Source organism: Pelobates fuscus, chromosome 2 (genome assembly GCF_036172605.1).
Source record: "Pelobates fuscus isolate aPelFus1 chromosome 2, aPelFus1.pri, whole genome shotgun sequence".
NCBI classification, from domain to species: Eukaryota; Metazoa; Chordata; class Amphibia; order Anura; family Pelobatidae; genus Pelobates; species Pelobates fuscus.
This window is the reverse complement of record NC_086318.1, coordinates 121,388,240-121,406,172: the sequence shown is the minus strand read 5'-3', so window position 1 is coordinate 121,406,172 and position 17,933 is coordinate 121,388,240. Positions and strand designations below refer to the sequence as shown.

The 17,933-nt window shown below is 41.2% G+C and overlaps 1 protein-coding gene across 1 annotated transcript in view; it reads left to right on the top strand.

Moving 5' to 3' along the window:
- Positions 1-17,933, top strand: part of WDR49 (WD repeat domain 49) — a 110,434-nt gene that overhangs the window by 28,211 nt on the left and 64,290 nt on the right. Inside the window, exon 5 of the mRNA XM_063441688.1 lies at positions 17,455-17,622. Within this exon, the coding sequence (XP_063297758.1) occupies positions 17,455-17,622 (168 nt within the window). The remainder of the gene's footprint in view (positions 1-17,454; positions 17,623-17,933) is intronic.

Genomic DNA, 17,933 nt, shown 5'->3' with positions numbered 1-17,933 from the left:
ATTTCTCTTCTGCCTATCATCCTCAGTCTAACGGAGCTGCTGAACGCACCAACCAAAAGATTGAACAATATTTACGTTGCTTTGTTTCCGAACACCAGGACGATTGGGTTGGTTTGATTCCTTGGGCGGAGTTTGCACACAACAATCTCGTTTGTGATTCTACTCGTTCAAGCCCCTTCTTCATGAATTATGGCTTTCATCCATCTATTCTCCCTTCGGCTTCCTCTTCCCAGGGGGTGCCGTCGGTTGATGTTCATGTTGCCAATTTGAGGAAGTTGTGGGATCAGACTCGACAGATTCTTCTGCACAATTCTATGCTGGTTAAGAAACACGCTGATAGACGTAGAAGGGCGGCTCCGGTGTTTGTTCCAGGTGATAGAGTATGGTTGAGTACAAGAAACATCCGTTTAAAAGTGCCTTCCATGAAGTTCGCTCCTCGTTATATTGGACCCTACAGGGTGCTAACTCGCATTAACCCAGTTGCGTATCGTCTAGCTCTTCCAACTGCCTTACGCATCCCTAACTCATTTCATGTTTCATTGTTGAAACCACTAGTCTGCAACAGATTTTCCTCCACTTCATCCTCTCCTCACTCTGTTCAGGTGGAGGGTCAGGAGGAGTATGAGGTTAACTCTATTATCGATTCTCGAATCTCCCGGGGGAGAGTACAATATCTGGTCGATTGGAAGGGATATGGTCCTGAGGAGAGGAGTTGGGTACCTCAGGAGGATGTTCATGCTCCTCGTCTCCGCAGGGCGTTTCACTCCCGCTTCCCATCTCGTCCCGGTTCCTTCCGCCCGGTGGGCGTATCTGAGAGGGGGGGTACTGTCAGGGTACCTGAAGCCTCTACCTCTGAGAGAGGTAGAGACTTAGACGTCCATCCGTCCGGACGGGCTGTTTCCTCTGTGCCTCGCGGTCCATCCGGTCACGTAAACGCCGGCCGCGAGGGACTCACTTGCTTTTCTAGCATGACGTCCGGAAACCGACGTCATGACGCCAACCCGGAACGACCTGTCACTCAATCCTTCAGAGACTAATCAGGACTCGTCGGAGGCGTGTCTACCCTTCCCAGCCAGGGTATTTAAACTTGCTTCTCCCATTTGCTCATTGCCCTGTCGTGGTTCTAGTCTGCCTAGTCACACAGTGCTCTTGTATTTCTGTTATCCCTTTGGTTCTGACCCGGCTTGTTTGACTTACTCTGTTTATCTCTGTTACCCTTGACCCGGCTTGTTCCTCGCTTACCTGTCTTCTCGTTCCCTCGACCTCGGCTTGTCTTTGACTATTCTCTATATTCTCCGTACGTTAGTCCGGCCATTCTAAGGTCCGGTATACGTATCCTGTACCTGTTTGTACTCTGCGTGTTGGATCCCTGTCCCGATCCTGACAACCGGACCGCTGATGTATTGTCCATGCGTAATAGAATGGAGCAGTTGGTCGATATACTTAAAAGACTCCGTAGAGCAAACGATCCTGCTAGCAGTTCTAGGCAGTTGATATGTAGTTTCTGTTCCTCTAGGGACCATTTTCCTCCGGTGGAGATAGCTCCACAGCGCGCTCCCCAGCCGAGCATGCTTGCATCGTATTCCACTATGCTGTCTGGGGTGGTTCCCGAAGATTGCTCGGCCGTTCCATGCTTCCATGTGTTGTAGCCACCACTTGAGTTCCTCTTTGGCGGTGCAGTCAAAAGTATCTCCAAATAGGAGGGCTTTTGCCTGGGGTCCAGGCTCTGAAATAGCTAGGTTCACTAGCTCAGGTTCTATTTTTATCAAGATTGCCTTGCGCCTTTCTGTGGCTACCGCCATATTGGCGTTGCCCAGCAGGCATACGGCTCGCTGGATCCACCCCCTGAGTGCCTCTAAATCCACCGGGGTACCACCTGTTATTGCGCCTTCGACCATGTCGAACATTTTTGCAATTGGCCCTAGGATATGCAGAACCTTGTCCTGGCAATTCCGCCAGGCAAAATCCAGGCCCTTCTTGGCTTTCCAGCCTGATTTCCCCAAGAATTGGGCAATTTTTGGGTCTACGTCCTGGGTGGTGTATGCCATATCCAGAATAGTGGGGTGTGGGCTTTCCGCCCGGAGTTTGCTTCATGCCACCTTGTCGAGTGGTTTTCTAATACGAGCAGCGATATATTTTGCAACGTGCTCTAGGGGATACCACTCCGAGGATCTCGGGTGTTGCCAGGTGTCGAGGTGGTTCGCCTTGCGGATCAACCAGGGCGGAGTCGTCTACTCCATCTTTGGAGTCTGCTCCCGCTCCTGTCATGGAGCTGTACTCAGGGAGATTAAAAACTGGGGTCCTAAGAGTCCTCCTCATCGGACTCGCTCTGTGCCTCCTCTTGCTCCGACTCAGATTCGGAGGATTCAATGAGGGCTCTAGCCCTTTTCCAATTCCTCACCGATTTTGCCTGATGGGGGGCTCATTGTTGTGGTTCAACCACATGATCTGTGACAGGACGTACCCTGTCCGTCTGTATTGTTTTGGAGGCATTTTCGTCCAGGTGGTGGGACTTTTTGACGGCCTTACGCCCACTAGGGGCTACCGGATTATCCTCTGGGGGGTTAGAAGTGGAGGATTTCAGTGCCTTGGTAATTGACAGTGAGATATTGTCTGACATGGCCCCCATAGCGGTAAATATGGCCTGTGTCACGGACTTTGTCATAGCCGCGTCCAGGAGGGAATGCAACTCTTCAGAGTCCATTTGCTCCTGTGGCCCTTCAATCACTGCGTGGCCAGGAGGAAAGGATTAAATGACTGACAGATAAATATTTTTAGCCTTAACTGGGCACTACTATCTGTGGAGTAGGAGTGTGACAGTTTAGCAGCTAGCTAAAGAAGCCAACAGCTGAAGAGGCACCAGCTATTTAAGCAATACAGCTTTAAGAGGCACCAGCTATTTAAGGAATACAGCTTTAAGAGGCACAAGTAAAACAATATGCAAAGCTGAGTAACAAGAAAAAACTAGGCACAGTTAGAGCAGTAGAGCAGGCTAGTAACACAGACATGTTACCGCCGCCAGGTGAGCGTATTGGCTGCGTTAGGAAAAAGCGTGGCAAAACCGCCAATCAAAACATGGCCGCCGCGGCTAACGCTGAGAACCGCCGGGACCGCAGGAAACGGTACACGGTGCGAGGAGGGAGCCCCAGACTGAGGTCCCTTCAAAGCAGGATGGTAGAAAAGCCTGATCAGAAGATAATCAAACTGACCAGGTGACTGAGGGAGGGGAGGGAAAAGGGAGCAACAAACACAGCAATAAAACCGTGATAAAAAACTAATAATTTACCACAGAAAAAAGGACAAATAAGGCATAGGTAATGCAACAAGGTTAAATTAAGGCAAATGTACCAAACTAAACAGAGATAAATAGATAATTTTCCAAATATGTAGAGAGATGTAAAATTGTACTTAGTTGAGGAGGCAGCAGCAAAAGAAAGAGGAGTGGCTTAAGGTCACATGGGACATTATTAGGATAGGGACACTCTCATTGGTTAATGTGTTATATATGGTTAACCCCTTGGGGTAAATTATGTTATTATTTAAATTTTGTTGAATATTTACAGTATTTCTCTCTTTTGCTGCTGAGGAATAAAAGAGAGAATAGAATAGCATAATAGGAGCCTCCGTGTCCTTTAATAAAATTCAAAATAAGAATGATGGGGGAGATGTATATGTAATGAGTGTATGTGGACAAGAAAGGGAGTTGACCCAAATGTTTATACCACAAGATTTGACCATGTGTAACTATACTTTCGATTAAACTCAAGGTCAGTTAATTACACATGGCATAATTGTAGTTGTTGTTGCCTAAATGCCCATATTTTATTGCTGCACTTATATGACGCTAAACCATTCTGAGTATCTTTGTCTGTTGAAACCAGTAGCGTCTGTTTTCTCATTATTAAATAACTTAATTCATATTAGCTTCTAAATACTCACCATATCCGCGTCTTATAATTCTTTAGCCAATAAAACCTACTGTTTATATATTTCTCATATTATGGAGAGCTGAAGATGTTGATGGAGTACTTAGCTGTCCACGATGTATCTGTCAGGGATGATGTGTAATAATGTTTTATAATTGCTAGAGATAAATCTACATGTGTTGGAGGACTTACTGTTGCTGGTGACATTTGATTGTTTGTCCTCTATGGTCTCTGTGGTGCTAGAGAGGAGGTGTGATGATTTCTTGTCTTGCATTCACTTCCTGTCTCTCTTGTTATGCAGCTATTTTGCATTGGATATCTTTATATGAGTTCACCGCTCTGACATACGAGTTCTGTCTGGAAAGTATCCAGTCATGTAATATGAATATGCACATGTATATAAAATAGAGATATTTATTGAAGAAGATACTAGAAACATTGTACATAGGACAATGATGCTTCAGTCCCCTTCAAAGTAGGCACCTTGGGACCTCACACTGTTCTCCCTGCGTCTCTTCCACTGTTCAAAACCCTCTTCAAAATCCTTTGTTGGAATTGCCATCAACTGCCTCTTCATAGTTACCTAAACCCAGGGCCGGCGCGTCCATAAGGCGGCTCAGGCGGCCGCCTTAGGGCGCACCGGCCCGGGGGGGCGCAAAAGTCCGGGTGACCAGCAGGAGGTTGGGAAGCGCACAGCTCCCCTCTCCTGCCGGTCACTTCTTGTAGCGTGACCGAGCGCAAGCCGGCAGTGCCGCGGACTGTGTGGAGGGGGCGGGGATATGAACACGTCATATCCCTGCTCCCTCTGTAGCACACAGCGCGGCTGGCGCCCAGCAGGGGCAGAGCTACCGCCGGCCCCTCACTTCAGCATGGGAGGAAGTCCCCCCAAGAAGAGAGCAGAGAGGAGGCAGAGAGGAGGGGGGCTGGGCAGGACCAGCTCCTCCAACTCCCAACTACCTCAGGCAGCACTTTGGGTCCCAGGTAAGCCACCCTCCTGAACCTGTCTGTCAGTGTGTGTATGTCTGTATGTCTGTCTGTCAGTGTGTGTGTATGTCTGTCTGTCAGTGTGTGTGTATATGTCTGTCTGTCTGTGTCTGTCTGTCTGTGTATGTCTGTCTGTCTGTCAGTGTGTGTGTATGTCTGTCAGTGTGTGTATATGTCTGTCAGTGTGTGTCTGTCTGTCAGTGTGTGTGTGTCTGTCTGTCAGTGTGTGTATGTCTGTCTGTCAGTGTGTGTGTATGTCTGTCTGTGTGTGTATGTCTGTCAGTGTGTATGTCTGTCAGTGTGTGTGTCTGTCTGTCCGTGTGTCTGTCTGTCTGTGTGTGTCTGTCTGTCTGTGTGTGTCTGTCTGTCAGTGTGTGTATGTCTGTCAGTGTGTGTATGTCTGTCAGTGTGTGTCTGTCTGTCAGTGTGTGTCTGTCTGTGTGTCTGTCTGTCAGTGTGTCTGTCTGTCAGTGTGTCTGTCTGTCAGTGTGTCTGTCTGTCAGTGTGTGTCTGTCTGTCTGTCAGTGTGTATGTGTGTCTGTCTGTCAGTGTGTGTGTGTGCCTGTCTGTCAGTGTGTTTGTGTGTCTGTCTGTCAGTGTGTATGTGTGTCTGTCCATCAGTGTGTGTGTGTGTGTGTATATGTCTGTCAGTGTGTGTGTCTGTCTGTGTTTGTGTGTGTGTATGTCTGTCAGTGTTTGTGTGTATATGTCTGTCTGTCAGTGTGTGTGTGTGTGTGTGTGTATATGTCTGTCAGTGTGTGTGTGTATCTGTGTCAGTGTGTGTGTGTGTATATGTCTCAGTGTGTGTGTGTATATGTCTGTCTGTCAGTGTGTGTGTGTGTATGTCTGTCTGTATCATTGTGTATGTATGTCTCTATATGCCTCTCTGTTTCTTTATGTCTGTGTCTGTATTTCTGTGTGTGCCTGTGTCTGTATGAATGTATGTCTGTGTTTGCACGACAATGTACCTGTATGTGTAGATTGTATGACTGTGTTTGTTTGATTGTGTGCCTTTTATGACTGTGTGTCTGTATATCTTTGTGACTGTGTGCCTGAATAATTATGTCTGTGTGCTTGTATGGTTGTGTGTCTGTATGTTTGTGTATTTGTGCATGTATGCATTGCCTGTATCCATGTCTATGTGGGAAAAAAAAGAGAGATAGATAGGGGCTGAGGGGAAGAAAGAGACAGAAATGGGCTGGCGGGGAAGTAAGAAATACATAAGAGGGGTTGTAGGAGACACACTAAAGGGCACAAAGGGGCCAAAGGGGTAAGACATTGAAGAGGTTGGATATGCAACACTAATGGGGGCTAAGAAATTCAAAAGGGGGCTACAAGACACAGAGGTGAAGATGCATTGTTTATTTTTTGGAGAGAGGCGTGGGGTGGGGCGTCAAAATGCATCTTCGCCTGTGTAGTCAAAAATCCTAGCACCGGCCCTGCCTAAACCTCATTGACAGTCTGAAATCTCTTCCCTTTCAAAAGTGATTTTAGTTTTTTTTAAAAGTCAGACGTCGCAGGGCAGCAAATCTTTCAACAGATTCTCAACCATATTTGAAGAGTTTGTACCACACTTTTATTTGCACTGCACTCATTGCATTGTCTCTGAAAGTTTCCGCTGAGGAATGATTTGTTGCACTACTCTCTCAGTCATTTTGAATGCGACGACCACACAGCACACATGCTCACTCAACGACATCTAGTGTCCCCACTGACAAGTACAGTGAAGTCCTCATTGTTCATGCATGCACATTCCAGTACACTCTCCTTGGCTGCTAGGTTACATCGATGTTATGCAAACCATTCTAGTTATATTAACAATGGCTGGACTTTTTTCGAGGCAGACCTCGTACAGTGCCTGGCAAAAGTATTCACCCCCTTCGGCATTTTTCGTGTTTTGTTGCCTCACAACCTGGAATTAACATGGATTGTTTGAGGATTTGCATCATTTAATTTACAGAACATTCCCACAACTTTGAAGATTTTTTTTTATTTTTTATTGTGAAGTAAACAACAAATAGGACAAAATAACAGAAAAAGTCAATGTGCATAACTATTCACCCCCCTAAAGTCCATACTTTGTAGAGTCACCTTTTGCGGCAATCACAGCTCCAAGTTACTTTGGATAAGTCTCTATCAGCTTGCCACATCTTACCACTGGGATTTTTGCCCATTCCTCCTTGGATGGTTTGCACTTGTGAACAGCAATCCTTAAGTCTGAACACAGATTTTCTATTGGATTGAGGTCTGGGCTTTGACTAGGCCATTCCAACACATTTACATGTTTCCCCTTAAACCACTTAAATGTTGCTTTAGCAGTGTGTTTGGGGTCATTGTCCTGCTGGAAGGTGAACCTCCGTCCTAGCCTCAAATCACGCACAGAGTGGTACAGGTTTTGCTCAAGAATATCTCTGTATTTAGCACCATCCATCTTTCCCTCAACTCTGACCAGTTTCCCAGTCCTGGCTGCTGAAAAACATCCCCACTGCATGATGTTGCCACCACCATGTTTCACTGTGAGGATGGTGTTCTTTGGGTGATGTGATGTGTTGGGTTTGCGCCAAACATAGCGTTTTCTTTGATGGCCGAAAAGTTAAATTTTAGTCTCATCAGACCAGAGCACCTTCCTCCATACATTTTGGGAGTCTCCCTCATGCCTTTTCGCAAACTCAAAACGTCTCATTTTGTTTTTTGCTGAAAGTAATGTCTTTCTTCTGGCCACTCTGCCATAAAGCCCAACTCTATGGAGCATACGGATTATTGACGTCCTATGTACAGTTACTCCAGTCTCTGCTGTGGAACTCTGCAGCTTCTCCAGGTCTACCTTAGGTGTCTGTGCTGCCTCTCTGATTAATTCCCTTCTTGCCCGGTCTGTGAGTTCTGGTGGGCAGCCGTCTCTTGGCAGGTTTGCTGTTGTGCCATGTTCTTTCCATTTGGTTATGATAGATTTGATGGTGCTCCTGGGGATCATCAAAGATTTGGATATTTTTTTATAACCTAACCCTGACTTGTACTTCTCAACAACATTGTCCCTTACTTGTTGGGAGAGTTCCTTGGTCTTTATGGCAATGTTTGGTTAGTGGTGCCTCTTGCTTAGGTGTTGCAGCCTCTGGGGCCTTTCAAAAAAGGTGTGTATATGTAATGACAGATCATGTGACACTTCACTAATTATGTGACTTCTTAAGGTAATTGATTGCACCAGAGCTTTTTATGGGCTTTATAACAAAGGGGGGTGAATACAAACACACATGCCAATTTTCTGTTTTCTATTTCTAAAAAATAGTTTTATGTATATATTTTTCTCATTTCACTTCACCAATTTAGACTATTGTGTTCTGATCCATCACATACAATTCAGATTAATAAAACATTGAACTTAAGGCTGTAATGTAACAAAATAGGTAAAAAGTCAAGGGGGTGAATACTTTTGCAAGGCACCGTATATACTGCTGTGCTAAAACAACTCTGTCAAATTTCAACATTTTGGTTATGGTCCCAGAAAAGAAGCCACAAAGATGTTTCACATACACTTGAGCTGAGAATGTTAAAGCAGACATCCCACAGAAAAAACAAGAACTGAAATTTCCACGTAATAGTGATTTATGTCATATTAAAAACTTTAAGGAAATACATTTGAACACAACAACAAATAAAGAACGTTTCATTTGTGGAGACAATTCTCATTTAAGCTAGAAACTGTTTAAAAGAAAGGTAATCAGAGACAAGAAAAAAATAATATCGTGGACAAGAAAAAACCTCTGCATGGCATAAGAGAAAACAGTGACAATGGTTTTATTGTTCAAAAAAGGGCAGATACAGTTATCACATGCAAAGATACTAATTTCTTTTTATTTTTTAAAAAGTAGACAATAATTTTACAAAAATGATGAGTATTGTTAATTAATGGCAATCAAACTGTCTATAAAAGGATGAAGAGACGGTTTCTTGAAATGTGTTCCAAAAGCAGAGACTTCAAACGACAAAGTGCAAAATGTAATTTACTTACCTTAACTTCAGATAATTTGCTCAGTGTTTCAGCCTTAATCAAGCATGAATTCAATGAGAACTTCAATTGCAATAAATGTAAAATAACAAACAATGGCCCTTTTGTATGCATAGGTTTTGAAAGTGCTAATTTTGCTAAAAAATTGCTAAAAATTGCTCAAATTTGATCAATCTGTGGCATAAAAGACTTGGACTCAGAGACTTCAAGGCAATTTCTGATCTACAGAGCAATCATTTATCAAGAAGGATAGACATAACACCTTGTCAAAAGAAAACAACAGAGAAGCTTGTGAATGTTGTCTATTAGGGAAAGAGATTCCCAAAGAGAGTCAAAGAAACTTAATAAAGCATCGGCAACTCATTCAGTCAGAGATATGTAGTCCAATACCAATAGCCAATGTTTTGTGAGCCCAATTGATTTTATGTTTGATGATTATTCCAGATATTTTATCATTTATCTTATGAAAGACAAAGCAGAAACTGCAAAAAAGTTAAAGGACTACATTGCATTGATGTAAAGGTAGCAGCACAGACCCCCATGACTTTTTAGAAAAAACTATGTATATAATGGAAGCCACACAAAAGAGCCTGATCACCACAGTCTATACGCAACTCAGCGCCCCAGAAAATGACACATGCGAGCTTAGATATATCGACCAATGGGAGGCAGACCTGTCACAAACATTAGAGGGAGAAGACTGGGTAGACATCTGGGAGGCATGCAAGAAAAGGTTAATATGCGTCACACTCCAAGAGCAATCATATAAAATGCTCATGAGGTGGTACACCACCCCAGAGAAACTGTTTCACATGGGTAGAACAACCATGGAACGATTGCTGGAGAAAATGCAGGGAATAAAGGCACTTTTATACATATGTGGTGGACCTGCCCAAAAATAGCTAAATTCTGGGTTCTAGTCAAGGGCTTCCTTAACCCCTTAAGGACACATGACATGTGTGACATGTCATGATTCCCTTTTATTCCAGAAGTTTGGTCCTTAAGGGGTTAAGGAGGTGATGAAAAGACAAATAGACCTCTTTGGAGGTGAGGCCCTCTACCGGTCTGCATAGCAGAAATGACCAGAGCTGACAGAGCCCTGGTAATTTCTGCTATGCAGACCGGTAGAGGGCCTCATCTCCAAAGAACAAGAGCTGCACAATAATATCACGCTAGCAGCAAGACAGGCAATAGCCCAATCATAGCTCGAAAGCACTATACCTACCATGGCCCATGTAATTCGTAAAATAAAAGACCAACTACCTAATGGAAAAGCTGACAGCCCAGTTCAGAATCACAGAGTCAGCTTTCACAAAGGTTTAGCAACCATTGGAGGAATACCTAGAACACTAACGGTCCAGACACAACAAGATGTATGGGCCACAGGCCTGAAACAGTCCCACACCCACAGGTTTCTCTGGAAGAGACTGAACCCATCTCTTCCTTGCCACCCTCTAAGCTCCCTCTTGCCCCCCCATAGATGCCTATCCCCCTTCCTACTGCTCCCCTCTCCTTCTCACTACCTCTCTATCTTTTCTGCCTTTCATCTCTGGATATAAAATGTAAAAACGGAGCCATGAGATGGTAAACTTTGAATACTCACATTCATAGCGAGTGATACCATAAAATGGTCCTAAGGGCAGGTATAATCCTGATTATGGCGGGTAATGAACACAACCTGCACGCACGGATTGTATACATCTCACAAACCTACCCGGTGCTGATATATTCTGAACTACTGGGCTGATGCAGTTATAACAGCCACATATCTACAAATCAGAATACCTACAAAATCTACAAACAAAAACTCCATTTGAATTTTGGCAGATTCCCTAACGTTCTTCACATCAGAGTATTTTGATCCTAAGCGTATGGATTTTTTCCAGCTCATAAAAGGTCCAACCTTGACAACAAAACTTGGAGAGTCATCATGACTAATACTATGCAATCCATAGAAACATAGAAACATAGAATGTGAAGGCAGATAAGAACCATTCGGCCCATCTAGTCTGCCCAATTTTCTAAATACTTTCATTAGTCCCTGGCCTTATCTTATAGTTAGGATAGCCTTGTGCCTATCCCACGCACGCTTAAACTCCTTTACTGTGTTAACCTCTACCACTTCAGCTGGAATATACAGGAATAAGGTATACAGATTATACCAAACAAGTGGAGCGCTCTAAACAGTAGAGGGGTTTACTCACTCCTTTGGTACAGTGACAGTCTTGAACAACTTGAATGTACATATAAAAGGAAACAAAAACAAGAAAAACAAAAATATAGTGCAGATGTTCCAAAAATGGATAATTGGTAGTAAGTAATGACTGAAACCACTCACATGGACAGGAACCTATATGGTATTGGCTCTGTAAAAGGATCCTTTATGCTTTTAGGGCAGCAACTCACCCCTTTATCCCAGGTAGTGTCCCTCCAGGAGTATACAACGAGAAGAAAAGCAGAAAAACAACTGTGTAAAATTGCACATACTATAATGGTATTTTGAGATATAAATAGTTGTGCTCACTTTCTGCAGAGCCCTGAAATCCCGGCTCTGAGGTTGATAAACAATGTGCTACTTTAGAGGGGGAATAGCCCCAATGGAGTTCCTGATGGCTAGAAAGGACTTTGGACTAAAGTATACAATAGTAAATAACATTTATTGATAATGCATTTAAAACAAAATAAAATAAATGGGTACTTAGAAAGTAAAAAGATCCAATAAAAGTCCAATAAAAAGTCCTGAATAATCAGCTAAACGCATTTCACTCTATGAGCTTCCTCAGTAGCTGCATGATAGCCTCATGAATCCTTCTTTTTAAATGTTTGAAAGTCCTTGTGGATCCTCCTCTTGAAGTCACATGGTGTGGAATTAATCACAAATTGGAAAACAGGTTACGCTCTACATTATATGTTACAAGAGAAAACATCTGTGGTAGAGAATTTCCATTTGTTGACAAAATTGTCAATCATCAGTGATGTTTAGTTACGTAATGTTCATTGGTAGTGACATAAATTTAAATATCCAATGGTGTGAATGGTTGGCGGAAGTGACATCACTAAGTGATATTGCCAACCATCTCCATCCTCCATTTTAAATGGTAACATAATTTTAAATATCCAATGGTGTAAATGGTTGGCGGAAGTGACATCACTAAGTGAAATTGCCAACCATCTCCATCCTCCATTTTACATGGTAACATGATTTTATATATCCAGTGGTGTGAATGGTTGGTGGAAGTGACATCACTAAGTGATATTGCCAACCATCTCCATCCTCCATTTTACATGGTAACATGATTTTATATATCCAATGGTGTGAATGGTTGGCGGAAGTGACATCACTAAGTGATATTGCCAACCATCTCCATCCTCCATTTTAAATGGTAACATGATTTTATATATCAAATGATGTGAATGGTTGGCGGAATTGACATCACTAAATAATATTGCCAACCATCTCCATCCTCCATTTTAAATGGTAACATAATTTTAAATATCCAATGGTGTAAAAGGTTGGCAGAAGTAACATCACTAAGTAATATTGCCACCCATCTCCATCCTCCATTTTAAATGGTGACCTAATTTAATGGTGTGAAATTACACTTTGGTAAAGATTTAAAGAAAATGGCATAATTCGAAATCAATGTTCAAACCGTTGGGTTGTAGAGTACCAAGGTTGAACATCCATCTCATTTCCTGTTGGCTTAAAATTTGGTTGGAATCCCCCCCCCCTCCAATTTCCTAAAACTTTATAAATACCAATAAAAGACAGTCCCTTAGGATTACTATTATGGGAGATCTTAAAATGGTTAGAAATACTATGACCCGCATATCCTTTGTTGATGTTTCTAACATGTTCCTCTATCCTTGTATGTAAGTTACGTTTCGTGCGGCCTACATATTTTAGGCCGCAGGGACATTTTTAGAGTAACAAGTAATTAAACTTTTTATATGGAACTCCTCATTGTTTTTTGCATTATTGAAATTTTCTATATGTCTTTTCTTATTTCCAGTATTCTTACATGCTAGGCATATACCACATCCAAAGAAACCTTTTCTACAGTCAATCGGTTTTATATTAAAATCTTTTCGAATGTGATCTCTCACTAGTAATTTTTTCATATTGGGAGCTCCTCTAAAGATTAGTTTAGGTTTTTTTCTGGCAGAATGACGGTTAGAGCAGGGTCTTCCCTTAGAATTGGCCAATGCTTATTAATTATTCTTCTGAATTGATCATTTCCATGGCTATAATTACAAATTATTTCAGCTGGAATGCTATTCCACACATCCACGTCCCTCTCAGTAAAGTAATACTTCCTGATATTATTTTTAAACCTTTGTCCCTCTAATTTAAGACGATGTCCTCTTGTTGTGGTAGTTTTTTCTTCTTTTAAATATAGTCTCCTCCTTTACTGTGTTGATTCCCTTTATGTATTTAAATGTTTCTATCATATCCCCCCTGTCTCGTCTTTCCTCCAAGCTATACATGTTAAACAACGTGGAGAATGACAAACAAATTTACAGGACCTTCTTGTGCAATAGCCTGATATAAGAGATCCACTCTGCATACAGGGTTCACAGGCTGAGGCCTAAGCAACAGATGTCTTCACTCAACAAACTGCGCAAGCGAGAAGGGGGATAGAGAAAGTTAGTGATTTTGCTGAGCTAGATATTGCTGATCAAGCTGATTACATTTATGAGCAAACTCCTAGACGCTCATCTGGAAAGAACAAGGAAGTTCCATATACTCGCCTGTCCTGTCTTGCAAAATCTGCATTAACATTGACCTTTATCATAGAGTGATATTGATAAACTTCCTACTACAGAAGCTAAGTAGAAAGAAGTCTCTACATAAAGAAATTGAATTCTTGCACAAAAACAAAACATGGATTGTCACTGAGGAAAAATGCCTTAGGTTGCAAGTGAGTATTCAAGCAAAACATTGATGCAGATGGGAATGCAATCTATTACAAAGGTAGACTAGCAGCAAAAGGATTTACTCAGAAGCATGGAAAGACTATGATGACGAGACATTTGCACCTGTAGTCAAGTTCAGCAAAATCAGGACATAACTAGTTATTGCAGCATCTAAACAATTTAATGTTGAGCATCTAGATGTAAAGTCAGCTTTCTTGAACGGTGAAATATATGAAAAACTTTAGATAATGGGACCTGAAGGATTTGAAACAAACAAACAAAGGTATATGCAAGCTACAAATAAAAATATATGGAATGAAACAAGCTGCAAGAGCAGGGAATGAGAAAGTATCAGGGTTATTCGCTAAACATCTAGACAAGATCCAGCAGATATTACTGAACTCCGACCAAAATTCTCATATTTGCCAAGAGCCAATACGGTTTGAATTTGGTCTTGCCAAGAGAATCTGCAGCAATCGTCCAGATGCATTTGTTGTTCGGATTAAGATCAGTGTTTTTGCATTCGAACCTTAAAAAAAGTACCGTATATGATTCAGAAGATTCACAAAGCACCAATATTTAAAAAGTTCGGAACCAAGTGTTTCAAGCAGGATACACATTGTCAAATTATTGTTCACTTACTTTTTTTTTGCAAGTGACTGGATAATTGAAAATAATATTTGACAGCTGATAACACTAGCAGACAGTGGGCCAATAGTAAAAATGCTCCGGAATACAAAAATTAAATATGTTGCGGCTTGTCAGTGCTTGCTAGCCAGTTTCCATATTGAAAAAGTAGAAATAAATAAGCCTATGAGGGTTGAAAACACTTCCATATTACAATAAAGGATAATCTAAACCTCCGTTTGCCCTCACCTGCCATGCCAATTGCAAAATCTACACACTTAAATAGCGTGAACAATGTCCATATTTTGCAGTCTAAATGGCTCTGAACGCAGACAGATGGTTTTACTGCGTTCAGTACCGGGCAATTTAAGCTTTACTAAATAACCACGTATGTGAATTGCTTATAGAACAAAACCTACAAAACGCCATTCAAAGTACAGCAGACAAATAAATGGAATATTGACAAAGCTACTGGTTTATGTAAATTACATAATTTTGTGCATTGGAAGACAACATGGCGGTGTATAAACTGTTACACGAATGAAAAGTAAAAGTCAAAAGAATAAGAAACTTTATATTTTATCTTGGAATGCAAGCAAAAAGAGATGACGGCGGTAGTTATATTCTCAAGCAAAGGCACAAACCTCTAGATTTAATAGAGCTTGTGGATTTCAAGGAAGCCCATGCTGTTTTTTTGACAAAAATCTTGCCAAGAGATATTTTTGAGAAATTATGCTCGAAGATAACTATAGAAATTTAGAATTGGGCACCATCGAGGAGGTTATTGTCAGCAATAATAACTACAGACTAATCTGCATGTGTTAAAGGACTTACTGTTGCTGGTGGCATTTGACTATCTGTTATCTGTGGTGCTGGAGAGGAGATGCGTTGATTTCTTGTCTTTCCTTTACTTCCTCTCTCTCTCGCTGTGCAACCATTTTACCTTTGAGATCTTTATATGTGCGTCCGTGCCCTGACTCCTACATGCTGCTGCTGTGCTAATGAAACTCTGCTAAATTTCAATAAGATGTGCCTGACTGAAGCTATAGTACGTTTCAAAACAGGTCTGTATCTGCTAAACTACAGCAGAAGAAGGTGCGCATAAAATATAATTGAATATCAATGATATTTTATGTGCACTTAAAAGAGAAGAACATATTACTTCCTCTTTAGATAAGCCTTTTTATGTCTTACATTATTTTGTCTGACACTGCTTACCTGTAAAATGCTGCACGTACAAACTTTATGCATGATGTCAACAGATAATAGCAACACTTTGAAAGAAAATGTCTACTTTATACAATTATAATCTACAGTTATTTATTTTAACTTAAAAACATCTGTCGCTCTCCGCTCATATAAGTAGTTAAAAGGCACTAAAACAACTTTAGATTAATGAAGCAGTTTTGGTGTATATATCATGATGCTGTCTCATTGCTCAATTCTCTGCCAGGAGGTAAATCACTTTGTTTATACAACTCTAGTCACACCTCCTTGCATGTGATCTACAGTCTCCCTACACATTTCTTGTAAAGAGACATGTAATGTTTAAACTTCCTTTACTGCTCACTCGGTTTAACGTAGAATTCCTTATCTCCTGCTCGGTTAGTACCCTCATAGACCCTGCAAGAGTGGTCAATTCACAGAGCAGAAGATAACAATTTTTCAAAAAAACGAACTGATTAAAAATGAAACAATGTTTTCATGCAGGTTGTGTCAGTCACAGCTAGGGAAGGTGTGACTAGGGTTGCATAATCAGAACCAAAATATCAGATAATTGAGCAGTGAGACGGCAGGGACACGATCGATACACTAAAACTATTTCATTAAGCTAAAGATGATTTTTATGCCTATAGCAGGCATAGGTAACCTTCGGCACTCAAGATGTTTTGGACGACACCTCCCATGATGCTTTGTCAGCATTATGGGTGTAAGAGCATTATGGGGGATGTAGTCCACAACATCTGGAGTGCCAAAGGTTGCCTATCCCTGGCCTATAGTATCCCTTTCAACATTTTAGAATGGTTTGACTTCTTACCTGTGGTCTCCTGCACATAACCCTCCGTCCTCCATTACATCCAACAGAGTACCAAAAACTCTGGTTCTGCAGGGTTTTGCTCAGAGAGCTTCCAGCTCCCTGCCAGATGTAGTGGGGCAGACCACAGGTAAGAATTCAAACCATGCTTAAATGGTGGGGCTAATTACAAAGGGGGCACTTCTGAAACCATGCTGTGGTTGTTATGGTGGTTGGAGTCTTCCTGTAATGATGATAAATACTATTTGTAGAGATAAATGCCCCATTTTTAATCCTTTTAAAAACCCTTCTTCATCAATTTAATTTCCTCTGATAATGCATTGAAAATGTAGAATGCTATATTTTGTAATTCATGAAAATGTAATGGTTGGATGTTTTATATTCTAACAGTTTTAAATCCAACAATATTTTATTCCTTGCTGTTGAACAAGAGCAATTCGCATCTTGCACCGGAAAGGTTAATGGAGATCTGTTAAGTATATGCTTTGGTTTTGCTTCAGCTGTTGCAGTAACATTATTCTCTTCAAAACCTTTCCAATATTTCACTTTTATCATTGCAGAAAAATTGTAATCTAATTATAGATAGAGAGGTAACGGCAATCTTCCGTCTTCTTTGACCTAACACCTCTTTGATTGATATACGTATTGCTAGTACATTTGGGGGGGGAAAAAGCATGTTCTATGTTTTATTGTGTAATAAAGTCACAGATCAAGACTACAGATATTGGAGATACCGTCAAAAACGTCTAGGTTGAATAGAAAAGGTTTGATAAAAAAATGACAGCCCCTTAATTGTCCTTAATGTAACTATAGTAATCATATAACATTTTCCATCTGTCAAGGTAATAAAGACGATTCTTGGTTCTGTTTGACATTTTTCTTAACGGCAAAGCTCTGCCTGATGTACCTTCTAATAGTATTTTACACTAAACTAATGAGAATATTTCTCTGCTCATTCTCAGTGAGTTACAACTCTAATTTAGAAGTGCTCCTTTCATGCTCTACAAGTGACAATAATACGGTGATACTGGCCTGGAGAGAAAAAGGCAAATCTCATCTGAGGACATCCTTTCTGAACATCGCTAAAGGCATTAATGGCTTTGACTATCACCCAGGACTAAATTTAATTGGTATGTATCCAGTTCCCTATGACATACCATAAAAATAATCTATATTATTCTGTTGTTCGTGAAAAATGTGGCTATTAATATCACACTTGGGAAATAATAATGGAATATCGATATAACGAAGGAGTTCAGTTGGCAGAGATCTAGAGCACCTACATCTATAATCTCACTATTTAAGTTTGGTTGTTTAAAAAAAAAAAAAAGAAAGTGTTCAATGCCCATTTTAAGACATTTAAGACCAACCTCAGAAATTTGAAGATATTGAGCTCCGGAGATACGAATCACTGACGTTTATGTATTTTTGGTTTAATGTA